The following is a 21,508-nucleotide window of genomic DNA, read 5'->3' as shown; positions in this document are numbered from 1 at the left end:
CTCCTCTCACCATCACGGTTTATGATAAATATCAAGATTTCTCCACTATGTCAAAAAGCCCCATTTGTATTAATTCTCTTGTGCAGACACCCTCTGTCTGAGCCTTGCCATTACTCTTTTACATAGTTGAAAATTATGCTGAATATACCAAAGTGGGATTCTTGTTGTCTTTTAAACTGTTTTAGCTATTGTTATTCTTTAGCATGTATGCTTAGTTGATTTTTCTTTTTTTCTTTCTTTTTTTTTGCCAGGGACTAGCAGCATTCATTTCCTTCAAATCTGATGTAGCATTTTGCTGTTAGCATCAGTAAGATGCAGTGTAAGCTGCTGCAAATCCTGCTGCAAATAGAACATACGCTGCCTCTGAGATAAAGAGTTTTCTGTTGACGAAACGCAACAATACAAGACATGAAATTTAATTATATGGAATTCCAATTTTGTGCTGTAGTATTTCAGTCAGTAATGATTATTAATAGAATTAATACTGCTCAGCAAAATTGCCAGACTCAGACCACTCACAGAAAGAAATTAAAAGCTTACCATTTTACTTTAAGGCTTAGGTGTTCATTTTTCTTCCCTTTTTCCCCTCTGTCTCTCCTAGTCAGATACAGAGTTTTGGGATAAAATGCAAGCAGAATGGGAAGAAATGGCTCGCAGAAACTGGATTTCAGAGAACCAGGAAGCACCAGGGCAAGTCACCATCTCAACTATTGAGAAGGTAACCCACGGTTTTTTAATTCAGTACATCCTTCCTGTGAAACTTTGAGATCAGCCTCGGCTATTCAAGGGAACCCAAGCAAACTCTTTGGACATGGAAGCTAATTTTACCCAAAAGAGCTCATCCTCTTTAATTGTCTGTGAGTGGGGTAGATTTAAAAGACCTTGCCATAGCGAGACTACATTTAGACTTGCACACTGCAAGAATTCTGCTGAAAGGGTCACAAAGCAAACTGCTGGATTGTGGGCACTTTTGAAGATGGGCACTTAAGGAAGAGCAGCAAATTGAAAAATCTGGGCTGGCGCATTCAAACACTGTTGAGGATAGACATGCTAGAGATTCTGTCTCTCTTCTTCATTCCCTCCATTGTATGTTTTAATTTGATTTATATTATGTAGCTGATATGAGCATACCTTTACACTGCAGTGGCAAGAAAAGAAAAAGGCAAAATTTAAAGAAATATTAAAATAAACTCAGGTGCTTGCAACACTGTTCTGTACCTTGAAGGTTAATTGAAGATTTCAGGCTATTAACTGGACAGACATCAAGTTACAAGCACTGGAGGGAGCCAGCTGCTTGATGTGTGCTCTTTACCATCAGACTGGAGGTACTGGGCTCGTGCCAGGACCAGTTCTGCTCTTACTGCAGTCAGTGTGAGTTGTGCCCATTATCTGTGATGGGAGCAGGAGAGCCCAACATGAGGACCAGTAAGTGTAACTCCAGAGCTAAAGTAAAAATAAAGAGAGCAGAAACATAAGTGTCCGGTGATGCTCGCTTTTTACACTTTTTGTTGTCAAAATTTCATGGGGAATCTCACCCCATTTTCGTAGAACAAGGGATGTTTACATCCAGTTGGAAAACAGTGAGTCATTTAATTTTATAGAGTTGCCATTCCGTGCTACAGTGCTTCATCATGAGCCCATTGTCTCTGTTCTCCAGGGTTATTATTTCCATACTGAGAATCCCTTCAAAGACTGGCCTGGTGCTTTTGAGGAAGGATTGAAAAAAATGAAGGAAGGTGACCTGCCCGTTACAATCTTGTACCTGGAGGCTGCTATTCTACAAGAACCCAATGATGCGGAGGTATATTTACTCACGTGCCTTTTACTGGTAAAGGAAAAGGGGGCTCCCTTTAGCATGCAATGATGGAATGATTTCAGGGCCCAAACCTTTGCTGATCATGACTGATTGAAACAGACGGAATGCTAACGGTGGTTTTGGAATAGCGTATGCCTTGAAATAGATAAAGGTGAGCTCTCCGTAAGATGAGACCCTATTTTTGAAATTATAGCATTTCCAAGTTGTCGTTTAAGCGTATTCAAAAGAGACAATATTTCAAACCTTTCCTTCTTTTCCTGATGTTTTCAAACTATCTTTTAAACAATGCTATTGAAAAGATGAACACTTGATTTAACAAGAACGCTGACAAATTTTTAAAAGTTATATCAATTTCCACAATATTGATGTTTTCAATGAGTATATATTTAAAGTCAGTTTCTATGAAACATGAAAAATATTTATGGTGTAAGTATCTATGTCTCTCTGAATCTATTGCTACATCACATTAAGCAGCAGTATTTTGAAAAGCAGAAAGAACCCTCAGATCCTCTGGAGTCCCTTAAACCCATACAACTTAATAATTGTTCTTCATTGTTTTCCATAAAATTCTTGCAACATTTAAAATGTACAATACTTCAAATTTAAGAAATCAGCGTACACTGACAGAATACCTTTGCATTCATTGATTATAAATATTATCAGGCCCAAAGACATTCAAAACTGCATTGATTGGTAGTGTTGGTATGCACGCCACAGAAAAATCCGCAGTTAGTGCTGGAAAGATCTGCTATTTTTATTCAGCCAGCTGCTTAACAGTAGAATTAGTTGTGACTCTGCTTGCAGTTGGGTATATATAACAAAATAACACAATTATGATTGTTTTTGCAGGCCTGGCAGTTCCTGGGCATAACACAGGCAGAGAATGAGAACGAGCAGGCAGCCATTGTCGCCCTCCAAAGGTAGATGAAAATAATTGCTAAATAAGGGGTCTGATGATTATTAGGTAACAGTGGCCTAAGTATATTTAACATCGTAATTATCTTGTAACATAAAGCATTTAGTTAACTAAGTAAAGCATTGACATAGATATAGAAATCTTCCCAGTGACTTCAGAGGGATGACTAGCAATTAATATTTCTGTTTTCTTAAATAAGTGCAATATTTAATCTAGTAACTTAAATAGTTGCACAAAGGAAAAGCTACATGGCCTGATAAACATGAATTAGACATAATGCAAATAAAGTGACTTTTTAATATTCTAGCCACTTGGCATATTTTCTGGAGCCTGTGAAACCTAATGAAGAGGTTTTCTTAACTGGAACGAGCTCCCTTCAGCTGCTGAATACTAAACTGACAACATTTTTAGGTTGATAGAGATGTGAAGCTCACAGTATGTGTCTATGTAAAATACCAGTTCCAAAATATCAGCATTATTATTATCTTTCTGTGGTGGGCTTTCACGTTTCCATGTGAGGCAAGTACCCTCTCCACATTCAGTTGCATTAGCAATGTTAACCATCGAGTCATTTCACCTAAGGATAATCTAACTTATTTATATGTAATTTATTACCTTACCTGGATGGAAATCCAAGGGGTTGCCTGATTTAGTGCTTTCTCATCCCCACAGTTTTGAAACGAGCAACAATGATGTTCACAAAAAGAAATTTTGTCTTCAAAATACTTTTTTGTATAGCTGCAAACCATATTAAATTGCTCACTTGAATTTACATAAAGCTGCTCTTTGTTTACTAGACAGATACTATAAAAATGAATCTCCCTACATTTACTCATGACCAGAAGGACAGAAACAAAACTTTTTTGCATACGTTTATGTACATAGGTGTGTGTGCACAGCAACGTGCACGTGCATGTGTGTGTGCATATGCTTAATGCACTTCCCATAGAAAAATAAGACAAAGTCCCTTCTTTAAAGGATGACTGGGTAGACCTTACTTCTGTGAGTAATTTTTTTTAAGGCAGATTATTTTGGAAGAATTCAAGAATAGTGTTTGGCTAAAAAAATACCTTAATCTGTTTTTATTTTCTGCCTAGGTGCTTGGAACTACAGCCAAACAACCTAAAAGCTCTGATGGCCCTGGCTGTAAGTTATACTAACACTGGCCATCAACAAGAAGCCTATCAAGCTCTACGAAACTGGATAAAGCAAAATCCAAAATACAAGTATATAGCGAAAAGCAAAAAAGGGTCCCCAGCACTTACCAGGAGAATGTCTAAGACATCAGATGAAAGGTAAATGCAGTGTAAATCCTGATGGTGGGAATTTTAACGACATCACTAGAAATGATGGTGCGTGCTGCGCCCCTTTACTCTGTAGAAGTCCAGCCTGTTCCCTGTGATGGAAGCCTCAATGTCTCCACTGGCAGGAGTGGGAAGCCAACACAGGACATTTGGTTTAGCGACTGAAGGCTGTATGTTATTCCAGCCCTGGCAGTTAAAAAATAATAATAAATAAAAGAGCTAAAAAGAGATGCTTTCCCTCAGCTCCCACCACTTTCCTCTGACCCTGTCTGCTGCCTCTGTATTCCTTCTAAACAAGCTCTGGGTTGACAAGATCATTTAGCATAAGCAAAAATAAAACATGCAAGTCCTGCTCAATAGCTAAGGGTGTTATTCTATTTTGGCTTCATCCTGCTGACATCTGGTGTTGTCAGTGCAAAGGTTTTATGAAGCCTACAGTGGGTACAGAAGTCTTACATTTTGGCAACTTTCTTCAGGGATCTTCGCTGGTCACTTGATCTGTTCTTCTTAAGAATGACTACTATTTTTGCCAGTAAATAACTCTTTTATGTCTGAGAAACTCATCTAATTTAAATAGTTTTAATAAGCCTTCACGTTATCTCACTTTGAGTTCATTATATAGGTGAACTTTTTTATTCCAAACATGAGTTTACAACAGCACCTGGAAGTAAATCTTTGCCATGATAAAGTTAAGAAGCTTATTTTCAAATTTTAGGAGTATACCGCTTCTGATAAATCCACTACAAGGATTCTAATTTGCAATCAATATTGCAATATTTGTAAAGAACTGTAAGATGGAACTTTCAGTTATTTTTCACCCTTGTCTAGCTCATTACTTGAAGAAGTAAAGGATTTGTACCTGGAGGCTGCTCACCAGAATGGTGATATGATAGACCCTGACTTGCAGACGGGACTTGGAGTTCTTTTCCACCTGAATGGAGAATTTAACAGAGCGATAGATGCATTTAGTGCTGCTTTAACTGTTCGACCAGAGGTACATTTTATGCTTTTACATTTTTAAGAATTTAGCTGGCCATTTTCTTTCTCCGCTTTTGATCAGGCTAATATTAATGAGATGTCACTTCAGCCATTAAAATTTTAATACCTGAAATAGAAATGTTAATTACAAAACAGTCCCATTTAGAAGCAGATTTATACAAGTTCAATTTCTAGCTGTGTGTGATTAATTGTACTAGTTATATAAAGTTACCTATAACCATGAGTCAGAACCTCACATTCTGTGTCAATTAAGAGAAGATACAATACTGTTATTTTCTGCAGTCCTCCTTTGAAAGCAAAAATGCGCTATTATGTCCCTTTTTGATACCTACAGTAGAAAGTTCATTTTCTCACCAGGACTATACGTTATGGAACCGTCTTGGAGCGACCTTGGCAAATGGGGATCGAAGCGAGGAAGCTGTGGAGGCCTACACGCGTGCTTTAGAAATACAACCTGGCTTCATTAGGTCCAGATACAATTTAGGGATAAGCTGCATCAACCTAGGGGCATACAGGTAAGTTACAAAAAAGTCAGACGTCATAACTACCAACTGAAAATTCACTTTCTAGCTGGAGCTATCTAAGAAAAAAACCATCAGAATACTCAGCTATTGTAAAATTTGTAATTATTTTTTACAAAGTACTAACAAAGCAATGATACTTTTCTTATAGCCACAAATTCGATATAACAGAACTACTGAATTTCTATTAAAAGAAAATAAATCCCTTATTCAGCAAGCTGCTTAAGCATTTTTTTAGCTCTAAGTGCAAGTACTTTTATTATAATCAGTGGGATTTTTCTCACACATAAACTTAGTCCTGTGCTTAAGAGCTTTTCTAAAAGAAAATATAAGAGCCTGTCTTTAGAAGAGAAACTTCACTTAAACGGCTTCAAGTAGTTAATGCCGTCAAAACCACTTTCAGTACATCCTTCAGGAATCACAGGTGATATTCCAGGCTGTCAGCTTCAAACAGTTAAGATGAAGGGGAGCTACACAGCAATGAAGACAATACCCCAGATGTATAAATAGGCTGAGTTCTGCATTACCACAAGCCACATCCAGTTGTTTAAAGAAAATCAAGCAAGAATAACACAAAGAGACCGATGAACTGCATTGGAAAATTATATACTTGAGTCTAGCATAGAGCTTTAGATAGTTTTACTCTAGTTGTTAAGCAAGTTATATTGCTTGTTTCTTTTTTCTTCTTCCCTACAGAGAGGCCGTCAGCAATTTTCTCACTGCTCTCAGTTTGCAAAGAAAGAGCAGGAATCAACAACAGGTTCCTCACCCTGCTCTATCAGGCAATATCTGGGCAGCACTTCGAATTGCTCTGTCTATGATGGACCAGCCAGAACTATTTCAAGCTGCCAATGTGGGTGATCTAGACATTCTCTTAAGAGCTTTCAATCTAGAGCCGTAATAAAAAGTATCCACAAATTGATTAAATTAGGAAACAGAGAACTCTTTTATTACTCATCTCGAAATGACCACATTTTCCAAAAGATCATGGCTGTAGATCAGTAGGGGAATTCTCTCGGACGTTGTTCAAAAAGGAGAAGTTCAAAAGCACAAGATAATGTAAATAAAGTCAAACTCAAAGGATTGAAATGAGCTGTGGCTAAGCTGACAAAGCCCTGAACTAGATGAAATAGCCATTTCTGAAGAACCTTCATCCCATGCAAGCTATATCTCTATATGTACACAGCTATACAAAGAAAAATATATTAAGAACAAACCTAGATAATCATTATTGCACATGAGAATGGCAAGCAATGCATCCAAGGAACCTGCTTAGTAGCTCATCGCACTATGCTGACATCACTTTGCCCTACAACGTGGATTCCCTATCCTTTGGTTTCTTTGTCGAAAAGTCTTCTCAAGGTCCATTTTTAACAGAGCTCTGAAAATAGATGCATGTGAAATGGATGCATTTTGCTTTGAATATATTTATTAGTTGGCAGTCAAGAAAATTTTTGCTTCCAAAGGTACCTCGAATTATTTGGGCCCAGTTCTGCAGGCTCATGGAGTTATAAACCATGCGCGATGTTAAGAGGAACGGAGGTCTTTGGGATTAGGCCACGTCCATATGGGAAAGGCAAGTGTTGCCAGCAAAGTGGTAATTTGCACTAGAATTGTTGCTGTTTAAACCAGCTGTCCTTGATCTTGGACAGAGTGCGTCTGCTTCAAAGGAGCTCAGAGCAGGATCTGCACCTATCTATCTACTTATGCACTTTAACCTTTCTTTTTGTAAAAAAGTGCTATGCTGCTATGCTTTTATTTTGGTTACTAACAACAGAATGTACAGGATAGCCTTGTTGGCATCGAGGACCAAATATCATTTCCTGAAATGCGATGAGAGGGTTTTCAATATTCTTATGTTTAAAAAATGCAAATACAGTATAAACTGCAATATCTAGTAGAAAGATTATTCTATTATGCATCCATCAGGTACTGGAAATACATGCATGTGCATGCACATACATGTTGTACGTGAATTATGTCATTTCAGAACATAATAAGCCACAGACCTTTATTGCTAATAAAGGAAAGTCTTCATAGGAGTTAATGCCCACAGACCACGCTCAAGGGAAAATTTTCCCTGAAAACAATGGTCTATATAATGCTTGTAGGATTGAGACTAAATTTGATCCTGCCGTTATGGTAAGCAGTAGCAGAAGTCTCAGTGACCTCCATGATATCAGACTAAATCCTTAGATAACATCATTATTTGTAGCTGCTTAAAAATGTATACATCTACACCATCTTAATTTTCCCTGCTTGGATGAATGGAGAACAGCACCGGGGGCAGGACCCTGCCACAGGATGAACGGATTGATTCGACTACAGTCAAACACATTTAGCTCAAGGTGAACGTGTCAATCAAAGACAGGAATAGACATTTTTATGGAAGTAATTTTCAGTTGTTGGTATTTTTAATGTTTTTCCTAAATAGTGAAAGATAAAAAGTGGGATTAGGTGGCTACTGTGTTGATCTGTGGTTAGGAATGCAGTGTGCAGGGTAGCTATTAGAATGTGTTAAAGTGGGACAAGAAGCACATTTCCTATAAACAGCATTAAAAGAAAAATCCAGCTCAATCAGCTGGATAAAAAAAAAAAAAAATTTAACTGCAGACATCACAGAGAAAGCAGCTCTGTGGGAATTGGACAGTTTCACCAGTACAAACATAAAGTTTCTTGCAGCTGTCTGTTATTTTGAGCAACCACTTAAAGGAAAATTCCATATAAGACAGTGTAATCACTGCATCTAATCACCAACTATAGTTTGTTAAATAAAAATAATAAATTGTCATTAAAAAAATAAAAGGCTTACCCTCACTCTCTCCCACAGAATAGAGAAGATGAAACAGCTACAGGAATTTTTCTAGTAGTGCTTTATTAGTTCATTGTTCATATATATGTATTCCTGTTTATCTATTAAGCGTTTCATAACTGATTCCCGGAACTTCCTCTAAGGATTGGTTATCAAGGACTGGCTGGGAATGTCACTGTAGCTAAGTGGGCTGCTGTATGCATATCTGCTGACAACAGTTTGCTCTTTTGCTTTGACAGCGATGTGTGATGACAGCTCTTTATTGATAAGGCAGAGCAGAAGGTGCAGTGCAATTGAATCTGGGAAGTGATAAGAGGGAAGGGAGGCAGCTCCGAGAAGAGGCTGTAAAGCAAAGGCATATGTGCTTAGATTGTGCTTGATGCCCTGCCATCACACAAGTTCTTCTAGAATATCCTCTGTGCCGTTGTGTAGGATAATCAGTGCTTATCCAGAGGAATTAGCTGTTCAAGAGCTTTATTTTTATACCTTTCAAATAAAAAAAACCAAAACCCTTAACTGCTTGACTTCTCAGAGACAGAACGACAAGGAGAATTTGACACTGATGGCAGTTGACTAAACCTCTTCTCCTCTAGTGCGTGGACGAGTAACACAGCAATTCTGTTAGGAAAACCTAGTGCAACTCCTAGCCTCCCCAAAAAAGAATAGAAAAAGTAGGTAGCTTTTGATTTATCCTGGGATGCACTGCTGAAAACTGCATTCATCTGCCAATACATGTCCACACCCATGCGACTGGTACAAGGGAAGTCGTCTCTGAAAACCTAGAAACAAACCACCAGGGCTGAACGCTGTCTCCCAAGGGGATACTCAGGACTCAGTCCATCCCGAGCACTGCAGTTCTGCTGTACGGACACGGGCTAAAGCCTGTCCAAAGAGGTTGTGCACGCTCTTGGAGATTATCCCAACTGTTCTCTCCTCGTTTAGATAGCCTGTGTCCAGTTACCACTGACCGAGGCACTGCGTGAGGGAAAGACTAAAGCAGACAGCCTTACAGAGGATGGTGGCATATCTCCTCTTACCAGACACCAGTGCTGGCCTGGTCTGTGTGGGAGAGTGGCCGATGACTTAGCTCACCTCACTCTAAAGGTCAGGCTCAGCAGCTCTTGGTACTTTGGGGGATTTCTTCAATATCCTGGGCTTTATCGTCCTCCTTTAGCCCCCACTGCCAAGCACTGTCAGCGCAGAAGACGGGATTAGATGCAGCTTTGATCTGACCTCCTCATGGTGTTTCTTAAATATTCAGTGGCAAGCGTGTGTATTTGCCTGAAACAGCACGAGGAAAAGTGTGAGAAGGCTGCCACGTATTAACACCCTGAAAACAAAATTCATCTACTGGTACTTCCAGCCAGGCACAAGGTAGAATAAATAAGGCGGCTGCCAAACTGTGGCAGATTGAGCCTGAGAGTGACAGACAGGAAATCTGGGTCCTGTTCCCTGTGCTCCCCATGAGCTCGACCAAGTCAAACCCTCCTGCCATCCCTGACTCGCCCAGGTGTGCACGGAAGGAAGATGGGCACACAACAGCCGTGGCATGGGATGGCACTACACGAGAACAGGGCAGCGCCGCTCTCTCACGGCCTGCACGGGTGAGGTCACCGCTCGCAAAAACTGAAAGGAAACACACAAACAGAAGGTTGCTCAGGTCTAAGTAAGGAAGCAGTTTTACATAGAGACAAGCTATTTCAGCAGAGAAGAGTCTCGGAGACATTTCAGGATTACAGCTGCAAAGCATCTATGGGGTGATGCCAAATTAGTGCACTGCAATGATTTATCATCATCTCCCACCCGTTTCTCCTTCTTGTTACTCCCCTCTTTCTCCAGAGGTGATTTATAACTGCCTGACAATTAGTTTCAAGTTTTTGAGTCTTTCTTCCATTTTATATTTCATGCAATTAAAAAATGCTTTCCTAACCCCAGTTTGTGACTGTCCCTCCTCTGCAAAGCTTTATGAGTACGTCTGACCTGTAAGTCTGATCCATCAAGCTGCTGAGCACTGGGAGCCTGTATCCTTCACGGGAGCGCTCAGCACTTTGTGCGATCAGCTGGTGTGTGTGGATTCAGATGCCGGACGAGGGCTGGCCTCTGATACCACTGCACACACTGAAACAGGCGCTGAAATCAAAGTGATTATTTATGGAGTGAGGCTTTGTGACCAAAGCTGATCTCTTTAAACTGTAATGACTCTAGAAACCTTGTTGCAACAGACTGCTTTATGTCAGTTTGATCTTTAGGTAAACGCATATACACGTCTGTATGTAATGGTATTTTCTTATGATCTGATAAATCACAGCATTTGTAAAAATATCGAGGGGGAAGTTCAAATGACACAAAACCTCACATGACAACACTGCACGCAACTACATTAACAAATAACCACACTGAAGTATTAAGACAAAGCATGCAGTAAGGCTACTTAAGTATATGTTTACAGAATGCACGCAGAAGGCCCACACATAGGGTATTTTTAAACTATCGATTGGTATCTTCTATGGGATATTTTTGAAGTACTTTGCATCTGCCAAACTCAAAACTGAGTTGCTCATGTTATTTGGCACAGGTTAGATCAAACGCAGAGCCCTTGTTAAATTCCATCCTCTGAAATCATATTGTGTTGTGGATTTCATGTTTGCTCCAAGTGTTTAATTAATGACAGACACCTGTAGTAACAGCCTTTGCAGACATGTTTTAGTATCCTCTTAAGAATTAAAAAGCTAAATGTGCGCAGCTTTCACAGTGAAGCTGGATGTTTGGATTTTCACATTTTCTTCTCTAGTCTAAACCAGATAGCACCAAACCAGAGAAAAAGATCCCCCAAACCAGTGAAACAACTATTGTCTTGGTCTACACTTACTTGCCACAGGCCAGGCTTTCCGAACTCACCCACTAGCTCTGAAGGCAGCTCAGCGTCCCACTGCCTTTTTTGAAATACATAGATACAAAGCTTCACAGGATCTGAGCATCTGCTGCATCCCTCATTTCAGCTGCAGACACTTAACTCAGCTGAAAGCTCAGAAATCAAGGATGAAGAGCTAATGAGCCAATTTAGAAAACCTGGGCCTGTCAGTCAGATGAAAAGGAGGAACCTGACACCACCAAGAGATCAGCTAGGTGGCCCTAGGAACAACCACGGAGCACGGGCCTCCAGAACACAAACGCCACCCCAGAAATCATAACTGATAACATCACTTGCAGCCCCAGAGGCCTCAACCATTGCCTGCTGGAGCCAGTGAGGACTGGAGTGAAACATAAATTGGTTGTAGATCCCTTTTGCCCAAACGTGCGTCTGCAAAATGAGACATATTAATTACTTCTCACAAACAACCTGCACGGTTGAAAAACTGAGATTTCTGGTCACCAGTGTTGTCAGCTTAGCAGTCTGTACAGTGAATTTATGTAATAAATGTTTATAAAATACTGAGTATTCACAGATAAAAGTGATAGACAAAATGCACTGCATGTTGTGAAAAAATGGTGGGTACACAATACAGTATTATCTACTACTCAAACCTCATCTAGCCTAGAAATCAGATTCCTTCATTACATTTCTACTATTTCGGGACTGGTGAAATAAATCAGAGAAAAGGAGTGCCATGCATGAAGAGATCGCTGACACTCTGAACAAACCTAGGCAAAATGAAAAAGGAGCATGTCACAGAATCCACGGGAGGTTTCAGAGCCTCAGCCACAAAGGAATAGGTATGGGAAAGAGACAGAAGGAATCCAAATTCTCCTCAAATGAGATGTAACTTTACAAATGCTTGCACATGTGAGAGCCCATTGAGCGAGCTTGCATGGTCAAGACTTAATGTGCTTTGATCTTTTTTCCCCTTCCGCATTTACAGAATGCCATCGACATTGGCTAAACCTTTAATTTAAATAGCCTTTTTAATATCAGTAATCTATTGTAAATTCAGAAAAATCAAAGCATTTATAAATATATTTTATATATCAGAGTATAACATATCTAGAGTAAAATAAAGCTATATAGTTTTGAGAGGCATTCCGTGCGGCTTCTTCTATATGCTGTAAACGGTTCGAAAACCTTTGCAATCTTGCATCAGTTTTTTTGGCTTTATTTTTAAGCCAACATATAAGAAAGAGGAGATTAAAGGGTTGGTAGATACTTTCGCCTGGGCCATCTGAGACCTCCATCGCTCACTCAACTCCTTGTGTTGCCCGTTAAGTGTAGGTGCGAGGCTTCGCAGCGAGGCAGGCGGTGGGTGCGGAGGTGGGAGTTCAGCCCTACCTGAATGTTTACAATCCCTTCCAAAGGTTCAGATTGACCCAGACTGAGAACCTGAGTCTGTAAGTTCGGACGGAGTAAAAGGTTAGTTTCTTACTACAGGTAACTTTGCCTCTGTATACTTAGTGCATTATCAGCTGTGTATAATATTAAACACAGACCTGTAGTTTTACTGATGCTTTAATTTGGTGTTTCCTTGCACTGCTCTTTAAAATAATCTATTTCCTCAAAAATGAAGGATGCGCATATTGGATGTGTTAAATTTATTAAGGTCATAGATGACTATTTGCAGAGCACCATATTTAATGTAGTATTTTTGTACTGTAATGGAAGCATGCCTTCCTTGGGTTCTTTTCCACATATTAAATTGTATTTATTTACCTGTATTTATAACTGTGCGATTTTTAAATATGTTTTAAAAATAAACTTTGTCTGTGGCTTCAAATATTTCAAAATATCTTTCAATTTGAAAATGGTCTTGACTATGATTCCTTGAACTGAAAGGAGGGACCTGCTTCTCCAAGTGAAATAAAGGATTTTTTTAATGAGGTCTGCTATCCTATTGTTTACCATGTGAACATGCTTCTCTGCTTAAAAATCAAGCCCAGAAGAGGCTTTTTTTCATTACCAAACATTTTTCGTAAATTCATCGTTACTCTGAGGTAGAGTTATTTTTGCAATTCATTTTTATTTCAACATGTTGATCAGTTATACTTACAACTGGAATTTATACTAGCTGAGGTCTGGCCCAAAGGATTTTGCGCATACACTCCGTACGAAGAAGGGAAAAAAGTAGGTCCAAATTTTTCCTGAAGATCATGCAACTGCACATCTCAAAATTAAAACAGAAGAAATAATATTAGAACACAATCTTTTGCGGCACTGGCAACTGGCATGTTTTGCCAGGAGATGTTAAGGTTAGTTTAGTTCTTGGTGCTCAAATGTACCAATGAAGACGCGGCAGAAATGCCCTTTAGTTACGGGCTCTGTAGAAACACGGTCCAGGAACCCAGCGCTGCAGTCCTGAAGCCAAACTGAGCGGTTGGGAGAAAAGCATCAGTGCCAAATCCTACGTACAAAACTGCTCAAAAAATCCCTGGGAAGGATACTGGTAAAGAAGTCTTAAAATATAATCACTTACTCCACACCAGCTGCCAGCCACGCGCTATCTGTCTTCGGCATTTTTATGGCACTCATCTTTCACCACAGCTGTCAGCGCCTCCCTTACTCCTGTCATCCCTGTAGCACACCTGAGGGACAGAGAGGTGTCACTTCCCAGTTTTGTGAGGGGGAACAGAGACCAGGGGCGGTGTTAACTTGTCAGTTATCTAATACTGCCTCCCACAAGCAGGCCGAAAAAGACAGCAGGCAAATCCTGCACAGGAAATTCTTGCATGAAGTCTGAACAGAGCCCTTCAGCTCGTGCAAGGAGCCACATTCCCCACCTCTTCCAGTTGCTACAGGTGGTGCGAACACAGCACGGCGTCACTTGCCGTGGTCACAGAGGACATCTGTGATAGAAAAGAAACCAAAATAGATCATTACATTTCAACTTCAGGAGCTGAACCACCTTTACCTTTCTTATCATTCAACACTTCACATGGCCTCTACTTCCATGTCAGGAAATCTCACTTACAGCCCTGTGGATTTCTCTCTTACCTCTCCTCCAGTTCCTGGTCCCATCATCCTATACAAAGATGCAAGGGTTGCCATCCTTCAATCCTATTTTTTGGCCTATTTTTGCATCTACCAAAGAGTTCCAGTGGTCACACCGCTACGGAAAGCCCTTACACATGAGGAAAAAAGACTTCTCCTTATCGAACAGCAGGTCAAATTTCTAACTGTGTACGAGGAGTTACAGACAAAGATAAAACTGTGATTGAACAGCAGGAATTTGCAGGTGAAATGGCAACACTCTTCCACATGAACATTGCGAGCTCTTGTGTTCAAAGAGCATCACCTGGCTTAGAAGCTAAAACCGGAAAAAATTAATCTTAGTTTAAATCTTATTTTCTATTTTTGCCATGGTTTATACCCACTCAGGGCTTGGGGATTTCTATTTTATTTTTTTTCCAGCCATAGATGTGCCACAAGTCACAAGAAATCAAGACTCTCACAAAGCTCTTTGTTCCCTATGCACGTTTTTTTTAAGTAAAACACCAAACATGACCAAAAGGAGTAAGAAAAGAGGGAGTATCAAAACACACTCAGTCAGTCTGTTCCTCTTCAGCTCAGACAGAAAAGAAAGAAGCAAGAATCCACACAGTCGCAAGATGTGAGAATATTTCTTTTTAATTTAAAACAGTTGCAACAATGTCATTCACAACCTTTCTCATCTGAGACAAATACTCTCTAAAATGTTAACAGTGCTTCAAGCAAACAACTCCGAATGGTGCAAAGTAAACCAGTACAGACGCTTCCAGGACACAACAGTAAAACCACCGAAGAGTGAATAAAAATCAGAAACTGATCTCAGCCATTAAGGTAGGAAGGGTGATGGGAAAAGAACAAAAAGTTATGTCCAGTTAAATATTTTGCATAGTCTTTCAATGCATGAAAACAGCGAAGAAGATAAAAATGGCTGCTGCCAGGATGGAGAACAAAAGGAATGAATTGGAGACGCTTCTAAAACAATCTAACGAGCTCTGGTTGCATCTGTGTTCCAAACGTGCACTACGACCCCGTGGAGGCTGCCTGAATCAAACAAAATGGACTGATTCTGGTTTCAGTTACACCAAAGTGAGTCAGAAGTGATGCCACCAAACCCAGCAGAATTGCAAGTGACAGTAGTCCAGAAACATCTAGGCTTGTTTTTAAACCGCAGCTTTGAATAAATTAAATTTTTATCTTAATTATATTTTAGGTAAGAAGATTAAATAGGAGTTGTGCCTACATGTGTTTTGGAGACTGGAGACTGTGACTCGGAATGAGGGGTCTACTGGATCCAGCACGCTGCTAGGAATGAGAGAGGGAAAGGAAACCAAGGGAAAAGTTGTTCAGTTTTTCTTCCTTCCACTCTCCTAACCTCAATGTATCATACAAAAAAGTAAAATTCATCCCAAGAAGTAAGAGCGTTAATTTGCTCTTCTTCTGGATTTCCACAATTGTCAGGTTAGATTGTCTCAAACAGCTCACAGTGATTTTTCTTCCTCCATGCTTTTTTGTCGGGAGGCTCCCAGCACCCCTAACACCCCGCCAGCGCTTGCAGTACCCAACCCATGGACCTCCCCCAGCAGCCGCTGCCCGGGTTGCGCTCCGAGGCCCGGCCCGGCACAGTTAAGTGCACACAAATCTTCACAGGCAAAGCCTGATAAATTAGTCATCTATTCAGTACAGTCTGTTTGGTTGTGGCTTCTGCATGCTGGAGTTTAAAAAAAAGCCAAATAAACCAAAAACCCCAAAACTCCTCTCCCTGAAGAGTCAGGACTTTACATCCCACTCCTCCAGATTCAGGATGTTCTTCACACACATCCCATCGGAAAAGTGAGATGACTTAACACGCCATTTGAAAAAGGAGGGAAGCCACTACTTTAGGAGACAATAATTCCTCCAAGAGCTGAAGAACTTTAACATATTTTCAAGTGCTAAATTTTAGAAGATCCGTAAGCCTTTCCCCCAGGCTGCTCCTTGCACTTCTGACCCACCTGGTAGTCTGGGCAGCCAGTACCCAAGAATGATGAGCTGAAAGGAATTTCAGAAGCCGGGGTGCCACAGTTCCCCTACCAGCCCCAGCGAACCACTCTCCCCTTCCAGTTCCCATTTCCAGTTTACCACCCACTTTCTAAGTGCGCCTCCCATTAACTGAGACCAGTCAGTCCCACAGCCATTCCAGTTTTAGGATGTACCAGACAAATGGTCTGCAAGAGTCCAAGCTCCATCCTTAATCCTACGAGACCAGCCATGTTTCCAGTTTAATAATGAATATGGGAACAACTGTGTTGGCCTTTATTTACCCAAGGTTTCTAAATAAAAAGGTAGTGGCCACCAGAACTTGTTAGTTTATAAATAGCCCTTTAAGTTCATGAGGCAAGAGGGAAGCCGTTGTATTGAACTTCCTTGGAATACAACTGGACATAAAAAAAAAATTTAAAAAGAAAAAAAAAGAAAAGCATTTTGTCCTTTTTGTACTGCCAGAATGAAAAAGCACAAACATATAGATATACAGAAGTTTTGTTCTTTCACTTTAAATAGAAGGTGTGTCACTGCATAATTTGCTGATCCCATTTTCTGGTGAAATAGACACATACCCAAAGCCTGGAAGAGGAGAAAAAAATTACTGGCAGCTTTTATTTTGTCCAGAACTGGTGGCTCAATAATGACACGGCAGCTGAATCTCACAGGAGCCACTTACTGATGTGTGAGGACGTCGGGTTTATGTGTCAGGAAGAGCACTAAGTGCAGGAAGCTTTCCCAGCAATTAGGCACCATTTACAGACTGCAGAATTATTGCACTAGAATTTTTCTCATAATCTTTTAAGATCAAAAACTGATTAAAAAAAAAAAATCAACAGTGTTTTTTGGCTCTGCATGAGGCTATAGGACTGGAGGGAGAACCATTGCTCCCCTGGTGCTGGAAAAAATAAAATGCCCTACTCACAACCAGATTTTTAATTTGGGTTCTCTTCTGTAGTGCGTAGCTGCCTGAATTTTGCTATTAAACTGGCAGGCACTGACTGCAGAGAAAATTTAATTATACCTCCCTGCCTCTCTTGCACTCTGTAAGGAGGATTTTTTTTTTTTTGGCAATAAATTTTGAGGGCTCAGTAACAGTGCAGCAACAGTCTCTAAGCAGCAGCCAACACTGTGAACCTCTGGGATTTTTATGGAATTATGAAAGGTATCGCACTCACCATTGCATTTTTTCTAGAATTAGCATTCTCAAATACAATTTAAAAACTCACATACATATTCTTGTCTGTGACACAAACTGAAATAACATCCAAAGAAAAAGACAGGAAAGGCCAGCCCCTACCTACGCGCCCTTTCGGCCCTGCCAGAGATATAAACGCCCCTTTAGAAGGTGGCTGTTGAAGACTCAGATTACTGGTGTGTTTGCAAGTTTCAAGAAAGCTGAAACATCATTTCAAGGTGGGTTTCTTTTTGTTGTTAGGTTTTGTTGGTTTTGCTTTTTGTTGCTTTAGGGGTTTTTTTAAGGGAGAGAGGAGAGAATGGCAAATCAATAAATTGTCAATTTTACTAAGCAATTTCCCCCACTCACGGACAGACTAAATATTTAAGCAATCTTTGGCAGAAAGCAGAATTGCACTGTGAGTACTTTGTAAGGGAGTTAATTTCAGATGGAATGTGAGATGTCTAGATGCAAATTTCCCTGAAATAAATATAATGGGACATTAACCCCTTTCTCTACCTCCTTCATAAGAAAATAAAAGTTAAATAATAGCCTTGCCTTTCCTGAGGGTATGCATTTAATTTTATAGCCTGCTTCTTTTAGCCATCTGTATTCCTGAATCTGTTGGGAAAACCTGCAAAACAAACATTCAAGAGAAGATGAAGAAACCTGTGTCTGCTAAAATAAAATCTACTATTTTTCTTTGGCAGAAAATGTACAGGACACTGACAGGACATTGCTTCCATCTCCATTAGTTTCTTAGGTTTATGCATCAAAAAGGCAAACCAAAATACTATAAAACTGAATTCCAACAGATATAACTTCAGTTGACTTTTCTCACTGTACTGAAAACAATCTCCTAAATAAGATGCTCTGCTTTGAAGAACACTCACACATCCCCCTCCCTCCAACTTTGTACGTGATGTGATTTCTCTAAATGCTCTGAACTCTGCTTGAAAACACTGGCTCCCAGTTCCCAAAGACGCAAATATTTCCTCCCGGTCTCCAGTGGATGCATGGACAGAACAGGCGGGAGCTGGGCTGAACTGGGCTATTTTTGTTCAACTCTGAAACTTCTGTTTTCTCCATATACTGCTGCAAACTCCACCAGTAATCTGCATGGTCTTAAGGTATCCTTTAAGGTGTATAAATTTAAAACAACATACTATACATCACCTAATAGAAATTTTCCCTCTAACACTTAAGGCAGCATCAAACGACTGGTTTTAAATAAACTATAAATATCCCATGTTTTCCTTTGCTTTTTGGCAGTCCAAGATTTAGGGGTCTTTCATTGGTTTTAGATTTTCTTTTTTATTGTACTTTTTTTTGGGCAGGTTAAAAAGGCTTATGGCTTCTTAAGGCCAGGTAATAGATTCAAGGCCTAACTTGGTATCCTGTGGTAAAAATAAATGTAGCCCAGGTCTTTGGGAGGTCGTTCTGAGGCACAGACTCTAAGGTCATTGTAGATCACCCATCTGAAATGAAAACAACATTGATTACCTTCCATGTGTATAAAAATCATCACAAGTTTATCAGGGATTTCTGAGACCCAAACTTCAAAGAGCTTAGAATCTAAAATTAGGCATTGCAACAAGAACAAAGGATCAGAGAAACAGCCAAGGCAGGTTTACTGCCAGAGTCAGGAAGAGGGACGCACAGAGGAATGCACAGTTACAGTTCAATGGAAGGAAAACCATGGATTCCCAAGGCCAAATAATAGAGACATATCAAAATCACAGCCAAGATCAGCACTGCAGTAATAGCAACACTAGTATCAGCCCATAGTTTGATGGGTTTCAATCGATGGGGAATGAAAGAAGTTGGGGGAAGCCAGATACAGAACTGATGACCCAAAATGAACAGAGATTTGGAACAGCCAGCACATGAGAGCCGATGATAGGTTTCGGCATAGACCTCAGGGGAATCAGAACCGACTCATCGCACCTACAGTCCGTAACAATCTTCATTCTTTGGTGGGAAATGTATACGTGGTAATGACACGCACGTTTTGTCTGCCATGAATGCACACCCTGCTCTGTACAGCTGCATGCTTCACAGAAAACATTTGCTCATCCTTGTGTCTCTCCTAATTCCACTCACCTTCCTTCTTTTTTGAGATGACAAACGTAGTGGCCACTCATTGTGGATGTTCCCATGTGGCTGATGAACCCAAACAGCTCGTATCCTGTTTAAGAAACACGAAGGGGAGCATAAGTCTTTTCTTGCTAACGTTGCAATATGACTCCAGAGGAAGCTTTCTTTCTAATGCTGGAGAAGCAGCTTAGCACTCCTAACTCAAACTCTGCATCCCCAAACACAGTTTCTGTTAAGATTGCAGCATATTCTTGCTTTAACTAGCAGTCAGATTCATTATCAAACATCAAACCAATCCAAGTCAAACCCACATAGATCTGTGCGCATACAGCCGGGCTGTGATCACAGCCCCTACCAGGAAAGAGAAAACAGCAGATTCACAGAGAGCACCAGAGGAAGTGCCAGATACGGAGTTCATTCTGCACGCAAATTAGCTATATCTAAAGTGCAATCACAGATCCCCTATAAATCAAATTAAAAACAGAAGTTTAAATTTCAGCAGCCCATAAAAGAGAGGACAGGAAAGAAACCTCTTCCTTTAATACGAGGACCATTTTTGTGCTTAGAGTCTCTGGAGAACTCAGCATTGGTTCTTGCTCCCCACCCATTCATGCCATTCACCCAAATTACCACCAAAAGTAAAAGGGTACCTTCTTTCAGGATATTGCATAAGGACAGGGGCCTGGATTTTGGTGGAGAGGGCTTTCTGGAGCCATTTTACAGTATCATGTTGGTTATCAGGATTTCAGGCACTCAGTAAATGGTCTCAGTCTATAAAGGCTAAGTACCATAAAAAATAATTATTCCAAATCTTTTGGTTTTAACCTAATGCTAATCAATGTTTCCCACGTCTGCAAGCGACTTAAGATTGGTCTTTATAATGTTAGAAACAAGAAACGAACGCTCTTATATAATAACAGCAACCTCAGAAACAAAAATCAAATTGGTTGTTAGTTTGGTTTTTTTATAAGACCATTACAGTCAAGATCAGAGATACAAATTTAGAACATATTATAGTTATTAGAACGGGTCACTAAAGACCCTTCAAAAAACGTCATGTGATATCCCTATGTTAGAACCACCGCTGAGCTTTTGTACTCCAGTGCTTTTACGCTTACAGGAAGTTCTTTGCCTGCTTCACAACTTTGACCGCTGCACATTAGCCCCATCTTGTGGTTTATTTAGCGGTAGCATGACTGAGGAGCTCAAAGAGAAAACCACAAGAAAATAGCAAAGCAGTACATGTAGGATACCAACTATACCTGCCATATTTAGAATAAAGAACTTGGTTGAAGGGATCAAATCTCTCATCAGACCACAGGAGGACAGAAACTCAGGTGGTCTGTAACAGCAGCGTTATCTTTAGGATGCCCGGCCTCTGAAGACTCAAACATTCTAGCTTTTCTTTGTCTTTTTATCTTACAGCAACAAAACAAGAAGTAAAGCTAGGCCAGGAGACTTATATGCTGTGGCAACAAGAAACTTGGACTCAGGTTATTCAGTGAGTCCAGGGAAAGAGTTTCTGAGCAAACACAGTCCAAAGAGCTTAGCAGCCCCAGAGTTGGACTCGGCCCCAGAAGCAAGATGGGAAGTAAATTGCCTGGATCATGTCCAAAACCCCATGATAGCTACTTTCAAAACAGAAGGTGTGTAGGTGTGACGCAACAACATGACAGCCAGTTTTAAGATGAAGGAGAACTTACTTCCAGAGCCATCTTTGATCCTGGGTCCCTCTGACCCTGTCTCTGCAAGGATATTGGCGTTAGCATTGTTCGCCATATTCATCATGTCCATAGCAGGCTCAATTTCTTCCTCAAGTTCAGGGTGGCTGAAGATCCATTCCAGCGCACGCTCCAAATTATTGTTCTGTGAGTTACACAAGCAAAAGACCAGCCTTTAGTACATTGTCTAGCATCATCAGTCTTTGAACAGA

General features: G+C 40.3%; 2 protein-coding genes across 9 annotated transcripts in view; one reads left to right on the top strand and one right to left on the bottom strand.

Annotated features, from left to right (window-relative positions):
* The window catches only part of PEX5L (peroxisomal biogenesis factor 5 like), a 114,328-nt gene extending 101,142 nt beyond the window's left edge, over positions 1–13,186 (top strand). For all 8 annotated transcript variants that reach the window (XM_063338425.1, XM_063338423.1, XM_063338429.1 and 5 more), the window contains 7 exons: positions 602–718; positions 1,658–1,801; positions 2,666–2,736; positions 3,830–4,027; positions 4,865–5,030; positions 5,393–5,550; positions 6,253–13,186. In XM_063338425.1, the coding sequence (XP_063194495.1) occupies positions 602–718; positions 1,658–1,801; positions 2,666–2,736; positions 3,830–4,027; positions 4,865–5,030; positions 5,393–5,550; positions 6,253–6,457 (1,059 nt within the window). In that variant the 3' untranslated portion in view covers positions 6,458–13,186. The remainder of the gene's footprint in view (positions 1–601; positions 719–1,657; positions 1,802–2,665; positions 2,737–3,829; positions 4,028–4,864; positions 5,031–5,392; positions 5,551–6,252) is intronic.
* A 1,712-nt stretch (positions 13,187–14,898) lies between these two features.
* The window catches only part of USP13 (ubiquitin specific peptidase 13), a 53,246-nt gene continuing 46,636 nt past the window's right edge, over positions 14,899–21,508 (bottom strand). Inside the window, exons 19-21 of the mRNA XM_063339037.1 lie at positions 21,279–21,441; positions 19,582–19,666; positions 14,899–18,956 (exon numbers count right to left, since the gene is read on the bottom strand). Coding sequence (XP_063195107.1) covers positions 18,863–18,956; positions 19,582–19,666; positions 21,279–21,441 — 342 coding nt within the window. The 3' untranslated portion in view covers positions 14,899–18,862. The remainder of the gene's footprint in view (positions 18,957–19,581; positions 19,667–21,278; positions 21,442–21,508) is intronic.

This window comes from Chroicocephalus ridibundus, chromosome 6 (genome assembly GCF_963924245.1).
Source record: "Chroicocephalus ridibundus chromosome 6, bChrRid1.1, whole genome shotgun sequence".
Classification (NCBI taxonomy): domain Eukaryota; kingdom Metazoa; phylum Chordata; class Aves; order Charadriiformes; family Laridae; genus Chroicocephalus; species Chroicocephalus ridibundus.
This window is presented reverse-complemented; position numbering and strand designations above follow the sequence as displayed.